Below are 14,976 nucleotides of genomic sequence, written 5' to 3'. Positions count from 1 at the left end.
TCTGCATCAAAAGACTTAAGATGAGACCAAAGCTGCTATCGTAAAACATGTTCAACCGCTTAATCTTCAAGGATCCCTTGATTGATTTACAGCATAATGCATAAACTTCGATTTTATTATGAACATTATACATTCGTGGAAAAAACAACAAAGACTGCTTCCCATGGCGCCATATGTCGGCTTCCTGTCAAGTGGATAGCAGAGACTCTGTCCGAATCTGACGGTTTTATTCCAAATTGATGTGGTGCACATGTTAACATGAGGTCTATTTCAAATAAGTATTTCCAGATTGTGTAAATCTTGGTTCATTAATTAAACTTCTGAAGCGTGAGAAGATATAGTACCGATTTTGGCTTATGTTTTGAGTAAAAATATAATTAAAATACCATGTACCTAGTTCAATAAATCTTCATAGCTTATTTTAAACAACTCGTAATAATGAATCATATTAACTCGACAAAGAAATGGAGAAAGACGTTCTCATTCTTATTCATTTGAAACTATTGAGACAAGAAAGTTCAATTATCTGTTGTCAGCTCTTTGAATATTTAATCGTTATCAAATTGTCAAAATAAATAAAAAATCCCTTTTTAAATAAAATACAATCATTATTATACCTCTATTGATTGTTTAATGAAGAAAATGTGAATAACCTGTTCTTTTTTGTTAAATGGAGCGTGAACAAAATGACGACACTTGACTCATGAATGATAAGAACAAAGGTCATTTGCGCCTAATAATTCAATGAATTTACCTTAATCTTATCAGTGGCCTAATTGGGCAAGTGGGCCACTGGCTTAATTTGATAATTTGAAAAAAATATCATTCAAACAGAAAAGTGAAGAGACAAAGAATGGTGGGGAAAAGTGGGAACATGGAAGATCGAATATCGACCACAAAACAAAGTAAAAAATATAAGTAACACTATACATTCTTTTGACTTAGTTTACGAAGGTAATAGTTTCCTACGATTGCCTTGAACATATCTTGTCTTTACATCCATGTATGAGTTGCCCTAGTCATCTAGAGCGGATGTGGTCACCATTACTGTCCAGTTAAGCAATTAACTGCTCCACTTTGTCTACATAGATCGGTTTGCCGAGTAATTGATCTGTTGCGTGCATTAAGCCTTGCGTACGGCTCTCATTCTATTCGCTGATCCCAGAAGCCATTTCATTATATTTAATTTGTAGATATTCATACATTCTAGAAATATCTATAAGTAACTGTCAGTTTAATTTAAGAGTATCAAAAAAAAGGAAAATTATAAGAAAGTACTTATTTATTGCTTATATGGCCGAACAACTATAAGAACACATATTGCACTTCAAATGTAATAGTGCGTTTCGTTTGTGTTTTTTAAACCTGTTTTATGTATCGAACAAATTTCACAATATTTCCTTGGATTCCGACAATTTCGCTTCCCGTTAAGGTATTTACTCGTGTATTCGAAGATAATATAGTTTCCTTATAGTGCACCTACCTCAAGTTGGATACATGTAGTTGCCCCAATTATATTTTGAATATGTAATATTTTTCCCCTCGACCTATTTATTATCGACGACCTTTTATTGTCAGTCAGTTAATGAAATCAAATGTCATGTGTAGTACAGATTACCTTTTTTTAGACATACGAGTACAAACAAATATTTCTGGATTCAACTATTTTTCATTGCAAGTCAACCAATTTGAATGCAGCAAAACACTTACCGTAAACTGTCTTTGATGAATAATTGGACACGACACGTCTGTCGGCTTCTGTGACCAAATCAGATCCTGCACGTGTTGGTGACTCAATATTCGTTGGCCATTTCAATCTATGTATTTTATGATTTCAGATGTTTAATCAAACTAGATAAGAGTTGAGGGGACAGTTTTTAGTTGTACAACTGTCCTGAAAACACACAAAAATTATAGAAAGTTACTTTGTTATTTAGAACCTATGTTAATGATATATCATATGATGGTGGAATGCCTACTCATACCGCCGCACATTGTATGAGCATGATGACTCAGATCGAGTGTTTTATAAACTTGCGTAGCACTTACTACCTGATGTATGTGGGTTTAGATGTAAGGTGCTCAAAGTTCACAAACATAGCCATCGTTATGTCCAATCAAGCGCACTTAACGTATCAAAATATTTATCAACGATTGAGTAAGGGCGAGTTAGATCTAAAAAAACAAAATGTACTCTACTTCTTCTCATAGGGCTCTCTCATATCTAAGCCTTTTACGACATCCATGGAAAAGAGACGGAATGTTTCTAAAGTCCCGGGAACCACACAGCACGACATATTTATTTTGTGTTGTGTTGCGTTTTTTATCGTAAAATTTATATTTGCTGCTTACCACCGGTTTATTGATATCGTAATCGTGCTTATTGCGTCAGTTATGCAGTAGGTAATGTAGATATACTATATGTACATAACATTCTGCAGCTAAGTGTCGAAGACAATACCCTCAGATCGACTACTGATATACATATAAATTCCATTTCTTGCATTTATTTCATTGTTTATCTTCAGATCTGATATCCATTTACGACTGTTGTCTGCTTTCATCGTATTATTACTTGTCATAGAATTGATAAGATAAACTGTGTTTTCTTTAGAATCAGAAATTTTATTTATTTCTACTCTATTAAAATAGGAGTAAATAAAACTCGATTATATAGCTCTGCATCTCGGTTCGGTACTTACCTTCTCGGGTAGTACAAGATGTAGCGTTAGGTTATTTGTTTAAGGTTTTCATTATTTATCAAAGTTTTTTATCTGTGGAGTTCTTTAATTGGATCACAGATATTTACAATTTACAGCGGTTGTCGTCTCATGGCTTAAATTTAAATTAATGATCTTTCGCTTTAGAAGGATGACGAAATGGAATTTCAATGATAGACTTCTTAGAATAGAAATAAAAGACTCTGACTCTCTTGGTCATTAGTAAGATTTACAGAGTAACCTGAGATGGAACCTAAGTAGATGTTTATCAGGGCATATAATGGTCCTAACATAACATCAACGAACATATATAATATAGCAAAATACATATAAAGCGTGGAAAATGATCACAATCTATCAAAGAAGCGCCAACAATGCGCAATAGAACCAGAAATGTGAACAAGTTCATTGTTGTAGGAATTTCCTAAATATAGCACAAAAACACAGTTTTGTAAGAATAAGTAGCGTTTTCAAGGTCAGTCAAGCGTGTTAGGTTCTGTCTATTTAACCAAGTTATGTTTGTAAGCACCTTAACCAAATAACACGCCCATAATCGTAAGTAACTAGGTACTTACATACTTATCGTTACTTTTATTTTCAAAATAAGTTTATATACATTCACAAAACATCATTAAGATCGTAGGGTCTCTGGCGAATCGTGTCTAAACCAAACCAAGAGACCGCCTCTTGGTTTGGCTCAAGAATGTTGTTCTATAGGGAAAAATGTTGGACTTTTTGTCGTTGCCCGAATCTATTCGATCTCTAGATTAGAATAGCGTGATGGATAATTTGATTAAATTACTAGTCATTAGGACCCGGTTCCACTATATTGCGTCACGATCTCACGACTTATCGGACACGACTACACGATATTTCGAAGACGTGCGTGTCCTGATTTAAAAATGTATTGTGTTGAAGCTATTATTGATCTCCCAACGTTTTTTAAAGGGCTCCTTAAATAAAAATGTAAAATTGTACTGTGCTTCACTTTCACCTAGGTAACACATGCATATGACAAAAATTATCGTTTTTTTGTAAGTAAATTTACTCGTAGTTTTTACCTTATTGCTTGTGTTAATATTAATACTCATTTTCATTGTAATTCAGCTCAAAATAATCTGCGTCGATGGAATAACAACACCACCAACACCTGTACATCCATTTTCATAAATCTGATGCCTAGATATATGGCCTTGCCATTAGTCCGTCATCGCCCAGACATTCATAGTTCAATAGACACTCGGAGCTGGTCGGCCGTCTGTGGTGTGTCTTTCACCCGAGTTTTTATTCATGTAATTACAAGCCGCCCCTCCGCTATGGAATGTTACCTGTCTACTTCTCTATTTTTAAGCCATTGTCCATTAGCCCTCGATTCCAGACGAATCCCAACTGATGGATTATTACCTTTTTTCATTTCCTTCAATTATTTCTCTTATATCTTCAATTATACAATTGTTTCTTTTTTATTACTGGAATGTAGGAAATTATTAAATATCATTAATGAAAGCATACAGTTATAATTTAAATACGAACTGAGGTATCTTCAACTTAAGAATAATTCTTATTTATTTAAAATACCTATTAAAAATTCTTTACACTCAATTCCCAACTTTGCAGAAAGATAGATTATCTTCATATTATGTCACCTAAATGATATTGTCAAATTATGTTATACTCATAATGCTATACTCGTTATGTGTATGAATGTTTTGATTAAAATCTTCATCATATCTGCTTGTTGTATGGCTACTTGCGCCTTTGCTGGTATGACATAAATAAGCAATGTACAGAAGTTCACACATTCAATCGGAATTCCTCGATGCAGTAAATCGTTGATGTCTTTTTAAAGTATTGTTTTATAACGGCAACAAAAATACATAATTTGTGACATTGTAGCTTTGTAGCTTTCTAGCAAGCACGGTTCATGAAATACAGCCCGGTGACACAAAGCGGCAAATAAAAAATATCTCGTGCACTGAGCTGTCTAAAATTTTATTATTTGCCCTTACGTCTTGAAGCACAATAACATTGTGATCTCAAACATATATTTGGAATACATCTTAAACAATTTGTGCCAATACACAGCTCGTACTTCTTCTAGCTAAGTACTATTGTACACATATAATCACGCCTTTCAATCTTTTAATCTTTTAAAGTTCTCAACTTCTAATATTTCCTCATGTCCCGATCCTTTCTATACTCCCTTGGCTTCATCCTCATTTATAACATTCTTCATGCAAGCTCGACCGAGGCTTTATGATACTCTGGGCCCTCCGCTAACAATAGGTATATCTTTCTGTATTAACACTACTTTTAAGATCACGAAGTGTGTGGGAGGAGCGCGCAAATGCCTGTGCGGATCAAAATTGCGCGTGGGCAACCATTGCTTAGGAGTACCAAGTTTATTTCATATCGCGAATAAAATCTAACGTTTAAATTAATACCGTTTGCAACTTCACTTGTATTAGGATACTCTTAGAAACACTGTTTAGAAAAGAACCTATTACTTACTCGAATGCGTATAATTTCCCAGTCACTAACTTATTGTTTTGTAGCTTGTCAGCCTTCCAGTATTTAAGTAATGAAAAATTCATACAATATCGCATTAAAACTAAGGTTATAATAAATAGGGTCATCAATTTTTTTTTGCAGGGCAGGCATTTCTCTAAAACGAAATAAATTAATTCAAAATATCTCCAGCCTTGGTATTTGGATGTTTAAAATATTTAACAGCATCCATTGTCACACGGTCAACAGTGTAGTTGTAGAGACAATAACAATAATACAATGTGGAAACGCACAGGTACACAGGTTCAATTCCTGTGCTATTGTTAAAGCCTGCTGGTCATTGCGGACAGCGGTTATTATTCTAGGGCAGTAATGTAATATCAGTAGTTTACTTAGACCTGTGAATCTATAGTAATCGCTGAGTAGGTATATGAAACAATTAATTCTTCAATATTATCCTACAACTTAAAATTATAACTTAAAGAATTTAATCGGACCTGAAATCAAATGCAGGTAAAAATATCTCGAATTAATTTAATAAGTTCATTAGAAAATATGTATTGAATCAAAAGAAGTGGGAGACGTGGCAAGGATACATGTAATGTCTTCCCTTCCGGGGAAATCAATGGTGTATGTGTTTTAATAATAAATGTATCCTTAACCGTTGATCGTGTTTACAATTATTGCCTTTATGAATCTGTGCACCATCTTGACATGCAATTCTACAGGTGTTCCTGTTATTGTGAAGAGATAAAATAAAACTCTCACAATTACACTTGGCACGTAATGTGCAAGACACAGTTATTTTATTACTATCTTGACAACCTTTGCAATAAGTACATATAAGTAAAAATACAATCTTTGTTTTGTAACTTTAACCAAAAATATTTTCTCTGATTGTAGAATTGGCCACAGACTAGAAGCGAGGGGAGGCTTTTGAACTAGAGTCTCAAATGAGTGAGGCTTGTGGACTGCTCAATAATTTTTATGTAACAACTTATAATAAGTATACTTACCTGCTTAACAAAGTTGAAACGCAAGAGCATCAGTTTCTATTTACAATTGATATGAAAAAGCAAATGTGGCCTAGTTGATTTCAACGGTATCGGTCGCGTAAATGTAATCTGATATGATGGGCTCGCAAATCAACATTCCTTGCATGCGCATCAGTTGGGTGTGGTATGCCTGTTTTGTACTTAGAATGTACTTATTCTGTAAAATATAGTTGTAGGGAGAAAATAACAAAACATAGAATAAAAAAGTGCTTAGTGATTGTTCTTTAATTTCATTTTATTACTATTTGTAAGTATTTAGTTCCAGGAGAATCAATATGAGATTTGTAGTTTGTGCCGCTTTTCCGTCTCGCGCCCGTTTTCAATTTTATGGTGACAGGTCGCCTAAAACACGCTATCCTTTATTGCAGCATTGTTCATTGAAATCATTCTTTCAAACAATTTTCATAGTAACTATCAAGTAGTCATTGTTTCAGAAACTAATACATGTTGATTTCTCAGTCATGGGAATTCGCCCAACACTCTCGTTTTCTCCCAGCGTCACCCTCGACTGCGTACCCCACGTTAACTCACGTAAAATACCGTCAAGCCGAATGCCACAATTACACACTTTCCGGCCATCAGAGACCTTTCCGGCAGAGCCGTGCAATGAAAGTGGTCCCTCTTGTGTGTTTCATTTGAAAACCATGACTTATGATAGTCCAATTTATTTGGTTTGATAGTAAATAAAAAACATATTGTGTGCCAGCAGCCTCCTATGTAAAATGCAAAAGTTACTCAATGGATAAGCTAATAAATGACTTTGAATTCTTCTATAAGTCGATGAGCTAGCGTCCTTTCACAATTTTAATCTCAATTATGCCATTAAGCTGAATCTATCCTTTTAGTCTTTTCAACACTGTTGGGTCTATCAATCCCGTAGGGAATAAGTCAAAATTGTATGTACTCGTATGAAAGAAGATAATAAATTGAGGGAAGCCAAAAGCATGATGTGTCCAGTGTTAAAACAGGTAAGTATAAAATATTTGAGATAAAGAAGAAAGTTGAGCAATTTGCTACCATTTCGACATACCTACAACCGACATTTTTGCTTTTGCTCGGATTCTGTGGAGACGTTTCACTTCGTTTACTGTTGTAATATTAGTTACGCATGTTGGTGACGTTTGTGTTTATTGTTGTTTTACAACGATATTAAAGATATAAATAAATAAATGTTTCTAATATAAAAGAAATGATATAAATTCTGCTTTCCACATATTCTAATAACTTTATTTCGGTCGCAGCACATTATTAGAACTAATAATAAACTATTTATTTAAAATGGTAATATTCTCAATATTAAAAGCAATTCAATAATAAAATAAATTTCAAACAGGATATAAAAAAAGTAAAAAGTAATCTTTAATTATGATTAAAATAGGTTAGTCATTCTGATTCGCAAGTTTGTGTACCTACAATTAATTTATTTATTATATTTTATAAGATATTTAATAAAATTATAGTAATAGGGTTCATTATTTGGAATTGACTTTAGATTTGTTACCTTTGATATCTAGTTTTGGAAGATTATAAATACCTCTTTTATTAATTTATAATCGTCTCATTCTTTACTACAGGCAATTCTTCCTGTCTTCTTCCATTGTAGTTATGGTCGCATGATTGCAATTTAATTTGTAATTGTATGTAGCATAGAAGTATCGTAAGTACTAGTTAGTTTTTGCTTAATCATCGATCATAATGTTATCACGAGAAAGCATTGTGGAAACTGAACATTACAGTGCATTTCATAAATATCTCCATTGTTCCCGAGTGGAACTGATGAGAAAATTCAGTTGGTAATTTTTCTATGCTGGTGAAAATAAGTTATAGCCTGAGTAAAAAAATTGAAATACATGTGAATTTTTATATATTTACTACGCTTTTATTTTTTTACCATTTGGACGGTCTTGTCGAGTTAGCTATAATTTCTTTGTAAGATAAGATGTTTTTAAAAAGACCTCAAATACCATTTAATTTGTGTAGAATGTTATTATCAAATAATTTAAAAAAATCAGCAGAACCTTTTATGAGATAGGTTTTTTCTGATACATATTAAAAAGCAATAACACAATCGGTTTGTTCCATTTATGTGTTATTAAGTAAATTATATTAGTATAGATTTGTGAAATACTAACAATAAAAATCGTAAACAGAAATTATTTTGGAATGTAAGTAGATGAAAGAAACATTCGTGACTTTTAAAATTTTTTGACCACAATCTTATGTATACAGCCGTGTGGTTCCCAGCAGTGCCGTGTTATTCCCAGCACTTATACAAAAAAGAATAGGACTACTCCATCTCTTTCCCGTGGATGTCGTAAAAGTCGACTAAAGGATAAGCTTACAAACTTGGGATTCTATTTTTAGGCGACGGGCTTGCAATCTGTCACCATTTGAATCTCAATTCTATCATTAAGCCAAACAGCTGAAGGTGGCCTTACAGTCTTTTCAAGACTGTTTATTGGCTCTTTCTACTCTGCAAGGGATAAAGACGTAAGTATATGTATGTATGTATTTTGGTTGAAAATTGTTAAAAATCAAGTGGCAGGTGTTATGTAAGATTTGTAGGAGTTCTTGAAATGGTGTAGACAGCCTATAGGCATGGTATGTAGGTCACAGAGTGCTCTGATCTTAGATTATTAGGTCTAGCTAAAGATCTGGTATGCAAACTTTTGCAAAATATCAAGTGAAGGGAATAATGAAATAAAATCAACCAGCAGGCTTGAGAGGATACGTAGTAAGTAAGTAAGGTAATACTTTATTTTTCATTTCAAAAAGTACATTAAAAATATTACATATAAAACAATACCAAGGCGTAATGGGAAGAACAAATTGTCATCAAAAACGAATTTCTAGATGTTACCACGTTCAGGAATTCTCGCTCGGTAGTTGTTAAAATTTGGGCATCAAAATGTAAAATTTCCCCAAATGACTGACTGTGCCAGAAGTAAGATTACCAATTAACCTACGACATAAAAAATAATCCGGTAATGAGCTTAGCAACCAGTCCCTTTAGTCGCATGCGCACTATCCTCAGCAATCATATGGCTTCCAGAAGTAGTTCACTTCTAATTCAATTATTATTTCTAAACAATAAATTTTCCGTCACGCAAGTCCATTTTCATCGAGAGTACCTACACTTTTCTTGATTGCAATTTTTTTAATGGCATGGTTTACCTTTTTGGAAGATTCTGTTTCATAATCCTTACATTTTGTGATAGTATTTAGGGCTCCAACTTCTCGTTTAAAATAACATGCATATAATTAAGTATAAGTTACTGATCTTTTCCACGGCGATAAAGTCTCTCGAAACTCAAAAGATGATTTAGATAAGGATAAACAGGTGGCGCAGGTGCGGTTACAGGGGAATGGCCTACCTGAGTGAGCCATCCCTACACAAAAAGTTACACTGTTCATGTGCATCCCTGTTTTTGTAGCATACAGCCCTATTTTCAAGTAGTGCCATCTAGTATCTGACACAATGAGTAAGTGCCGTATCAATATGTAGACAAAAAATAAGAAGTTGTGAACCGTCTTATTATACAGATTTCAGGTATGTTAGCGTCAGATGCTGGTCATATAAGCATTCGACAGGAAAAATTATATCTTATTTAATTATGCATTTTGCGCATGATAAATCGACTGGGTCGATCGACTCGTTAAATCATTTGTTAGATACTTGATAGATGGCGCTAGTATACACTTATTTCATTGAAACAAGAGTTATAGGTATTTCAATAAAAAAGGTTTCACAGGAAGACCTATTATATTCGTTTTTTGCAAATTGTGATTGTAGTATGTAAGATTAATCTATATTTAGACTAAATTTAATAACATAACTGGTAATCTGTTATATTTTTTTAGTCGCGTTAAAATAGGTAATTATTTTATTTTTCATATGACATATTTTTGAGTTTTATCTACATAAGAAATTGGCCTTGAATAAAAGAATTGGTGGTAGTGAGGCACGGCACCCCACTTCGACCAATGTTCCGGTGGCTGCGCCTGCGCCGTCCGTCACGCTCCGCTACTGCCTGCCGCTGACCCGTTGTCCGTCGCCTGATCACCCCTAAGTATAGCTTCCTTTGGGAATAATAGATTTTCATTAAACACGGATTTCTGGACTGTTACCACGTCCAGGAATTCTCCTTCGGTGGTTGTGTTAAATTAAGGATATTGTCAAAATGAATATAGCATATCTTTTATTAACTGTGTCCGAACACCATATCTCGCAGAGACGAAACATTTTTATGACTCTATTCCAGAAAAAAATTAACATAGAAAACTGTTGTGAAATGATTGCTCCTTCCTATAGTATATTAGCATATTGGTAGCACAGGTGTAACGATTGTTTACATGGTATACCGAGCAAGCACTTCAATGGCTCGCGGAGAGAGGGGGGCGGTGACCTGGTGCTTCGACCTCCCCCCGCTTCAGGCTGCAGGGCGCCGCTCGTGGCCGGCGCACGCGCAGAAAGTCAAACCAGTTGCTCGCCGCGCAGCCTCCAGTTTGTTTACATCCATTTTGTGACGTGCAAAAGTCATTTTCATATATCCAGTTACGGAAATTGGTGCCCTGATGTGTAGTGTGTCTCAAAGTGGCTAACTTAATAGGTTATTTTGTAAATTATTAAAATAGTTTATCGTTTTGCATCATTTAGAAAGAAATCATTCTCGAATCGACGTGACACAAAAATTGCACAGGTGGCTAGTAATTTACGAACGAATAATTAATGTTGATTTCAAGGATATCTTTGTTTGCGCCAATTTATTAGTGATAAGAATCTCGTTTTATTTTGAGCTATTGTCGATTCTCTCATTGTTAATTGAAATTTTTAAGATTTTCTGAAGGAGCACATTACGAGTAACATGCCTTTTCAATTGCATAATGCTTCGGTGTCATTTACCCAAGTTCAAAATTCAAATAGTATGATGGGTTATGTGAATTAATATTATCTTCTTCGTTAATAAAGCATGAAGTCTTTGTATTTTTATCCCTAGGTACTTGTATCCTCTTCAAGAAATGGTTTCCTCGAACCCTGGCTGTAATTATAATTTTAAATTTGTAATTTATACAAGACCGGAGTTGGTCGTCATTGCATATCCAGCGTTGCATGACTGCACGGTGCACGCAATGTCCATGTTTCTTGGCTGACTAACCACTTTTTGAATTCTCATACGACGGTTTCAAGATTAAGTTCAAGGAATAAAGCGATTTTCACCATATACAATACAAATATATTTTGATGAAAGTCAATAAAGTATTGGTACCGCAGGGTAGATTAAAGTAGTAGGAACTGCAAAAAAGGTTTTTATTTATGTTATTAAAACCAACTTCAGTACTATCCTCATGTGAAAATTGGTTATCGAACTAATATCTATAAGAAATTTTTCAAAGTGCAAAAATATCATGGCATTGTTGTTGTCGAGTGTTTGTAAACTGACTGACACTGTTCTAGTTACTCAACCTAGTTCCCGGGGTAGAAAGTCGTGAAATCTCCACAAATTGTTCTTATACCTCCATCAATAAATCAAGATAATCTTCTCAAGTACATAGTTTTGAGAATTAACTGTCTTCGTTGAGTTTGTTTAGATATTGGAACAAAATTAAAACGACGAACTGACAAAACCAACCTTGTAGAAATGACCTGGCATATTAAGTAGCAACTGGTTAAAACTATCTACTTAAAATGCTATTAGGTAAAATTATGAGATATCGTTACACGAAAAAAATACGTGTCTAAAATACTGTGGCTTTTGGAATACAATATTTAATCAATGTTAGTTTCCAGTTTTAAACAGAGAATGATGGAGTAGTAGGAGGAGGGGGTGTTACATAAGGTACTCATACTGATAATGATAGTTCTAAATGATTTAACTGGATGAAAGTTTACATAAAACATTCAACGCATTCTAAGTAGAAGCAGGCCACATGACTCCCACGTCATTTCCCAGCAGCAAATTGCATGGCGACCAATGACAATGGGCTATCTTAGCTTGAATGGTGTTGTGCCTGTTGAGCAATGCGACTGTTCTTAATCGCCAATTGTTAAACTTTTACGTGGTTTCCATACAATTGACGGCAATATATTACAAAAATAATAAGATATTATTCTAGTGATGCTGTATATCATTGATACAAATGTTTTTGAAAGTGATTTCCAAATAACAACTACCTAAGTAGTTAAAGATTACTCAAACTTCGAACACACCTAACCTGTAATTTCTTGGCAAGCACAAAGAGACAATCATTGTTATTCGAGTCAATGTATTGCAAATAGGTAATCTAGAAGAAATGTAGACGTGAATTTTTGAGTATAGTGGTGGACTTGTTGGGTATGATTTTGTTAGGTTAATGTTTTCTTATAGTTTTTACTTGTAGATATAGCTCTGCCGTTAAAAAACTTTGGGCGTGATCAAATTAGAAAGAAAGCCATATTTTTTACCCAGCTTAAGAAGAGTAATAAAATATTAGCACTTAAAATATGAGAGAAATTTTATTGTCACAAATACATATTGCACTCAAAATCTATTTATATATTATACTTTTATAACTATCACCAGATTGTTAAAATGTCATCCCACTAAACGAAAAAGAGAGAAGTGGTTATTATACAGATTCAGTAGAATACTTTTTTAAATTTTGGACCGCAGTTTCTCAGGTTTCACATAGGTAATCGATCGATCTCTTATTTTGGCCGTGACGAGGTACCGACGCTAAAGCATTTTTATGTTTACGGTATTCTATCCATTTTTGAGAAGTGAAATAATTTCTATGATACCGCTTGTTTCGTTTATTGTAGGTACTGTGGTCGGGAGATCAATAATATTGGGCCTTGTATGATATGGGCTGGTTCTAAAGCTATAATTGATTATGACTGTAGAACCAGCGAAGATACGACGCGAATTTACGTTATCCGACAGTCTGTTTTCTTGAGAAATGTGTTTTTCACACTGTTGTTTTATTTCCCACAAATATGACAATGGTTTCTCTTCCCTGTGACCATCAAAGATTTTAGTAAAAAAATTGTACAGTGCCATTATATACATAATTAGATTTTCTATTTACTGCGACAAATGCTTGTGAAATATTATTCTTATGGCTTTCTTTGTTCTCCTTGTTCATCGGCCGGAATCTATCGTGTCCATTCTAATTAGCTCTAATGTCATTTTCCTTTTTTTCCAGTATTTTAGTTTGGCATGAACAGTAGTCAGTATGGTCTGCAATTTTGGTTTATTTCGTGTGTTCTTCGAGCGTGTAGTGATTCTACCGGCTGTTGCAGAACTGTTCATAGATATAGTGAGGCGCCATTAAGCCTGCAAGTGAAGGTGTAGTAGAGGGGCGTGATAGTCAGATAACGAATGTGGCGATAACGACGGTTTTGACGCTTGAGGCCACGGAGAACCTGCCGGTCGTCCACTCGCGCCACTTGCCAATTTTTTATTAAATACTTTTTGCGTGTCTGGTCGCTATGGTCTAGTTTCTATATCTGTGATAGGAAAATAATCTACTTGTGCCACTGTCTTAATAATGTAACATTGTAGCATATGTGATTAGCTTATAAAATAGCAATTTTAAAATTATATTATGCCAGTATTAATGAGTTTGCATTAATATAACATCGAAAAATAGAGTTCCTACGTCAAAAGATAAATAAACCTTCAAAAATTCTAATATGTAACTTCTTCTTTTTATGTAAGTATTCGGTGTATTTGTCAGTTATTCCATTATAACTACAGCTTGATACAAAACATTTAAATAGTGAACAAACGAAACTTAATGTGAACAAATCAGTGTTAATTCCACAAAAGTGATGTGATCATTGCAATGAAGGATTCGGCTCCTAGTTGTGAGGATGTCGCGGACAAACTGGTGAGGTTGTTTGGGTGGAGACAGACCTACCCAGTGCAGAAACTTCAAAGGAATATCCTGCCAAAACCCCATGAAAATGCGGTAAGTTTAAAAAATATTACCATGTTTATTCAATACTAGCTATCGCCCGCGACTCCCGACTCTCTACAGTAGAACGATATAGTACCTACTATTTGTTTAGAAAATTTCATGAAGATTCATTCAGTGGTTTTAATGTGCAAGACGGATAAACAAACACACTTCATATTTATCATATTAGTATGGGTAAATTAGAAAAGTAAAGATTATTTTAATTCAATGTTAATTTAATTACTTAATTTTAGTTAATCCAAATCATATTAAAAGCTTGCGCACCAAAATTATATTATGTTAATAACAACGCCTCGCAGCGTCATGATCATCATTTATGATAGTGTTGTCAATTTCTAGGAAATTTTCATTGTAGTTATTAACAATGTTAGTTTTGTGAAGCAATGCGAAATTTTTGGAAATTAGTTATATAAGTACGAGCTTCATTCTTAAAAATATTGACATAAACATTGTATCTTTTTGCTGCGTGTAATCTTATCATTCTAAATTTTCTATTCTAGGCTTTCACTTACATGAAAAACTCAACACTTCATATAAAGACGTATAAGTATATAGGTCTGCATTGTCGATTGCTTTCTCATGTCTCTTTTGTGATCAGAAAGTGTTGGAAAGCACTTCATTAGTCGACAAAGTCTTATTTATAAGTTACCCACCATACATTGGCGTTGGTTGGTGTTTGCCATTCACGCGATGCAGTTCATTGAACCAAGCTGTGGAGCGGCCGCGGAAACCCT

At 34.2% G+C, this 14,976-nt stretch overlaps 1 protein-coding gene across 3 annotated transcripts in view; it reads left to right on the top strand.

The window, feature by feature from the left end:
* The window catches only part of LOC106139075 (partitioning defective 3 homolog), a 42,533-nt gene that overhangs the window by 2,970 nt on the left and 24,587 nt on the right, over window positions 1–14,976 (top strand). Inside the window, exons 1-2 of one of the 3 annotated variants that reach the window (XM_060944473.1) lie at window positions 10,792–10,893; window positions 14,000–14,233. The exons of 1 other annotated variant lie outside the window; for it this stretch is intronic. In XM_060944473.1, the coding sequence (XP_060800456.1) occupies window positions 14,108–14,233 (126 nt within the window). In that variant the 5' untranslated portion in view covers window positions 10,792–10,893; window positions 14,000–14,107. Of the gene's footprint in view, window positions 1–10,791; window positions 10,894–13,665; window positions 14,234–14,976 lie in introns of those variants that run through there. One more of the 3 variants, XM_013340421.2, reaches the window with a different exon arrangement.

Source organism: Amyelois transitella, chromosome 5 (assembly GCF_032362555.1).
Source record: "Amyelois transitella isolate CPQ chromosome 5, ilAmyTran1.1, whole genome shotgun sequence".
NCBI classification, from domain to species: Eukaryota; Metazoa; Arthropoda; class Insecta; order Lepidoptera; family Pyralidae; genus Amyelois; species Amyelois transitella.
The sequence above is the reverse complement of the archived record's forward strand: the minus strand, read 5'-3'. Positions and strand labels throughout refer to the sequence as shown.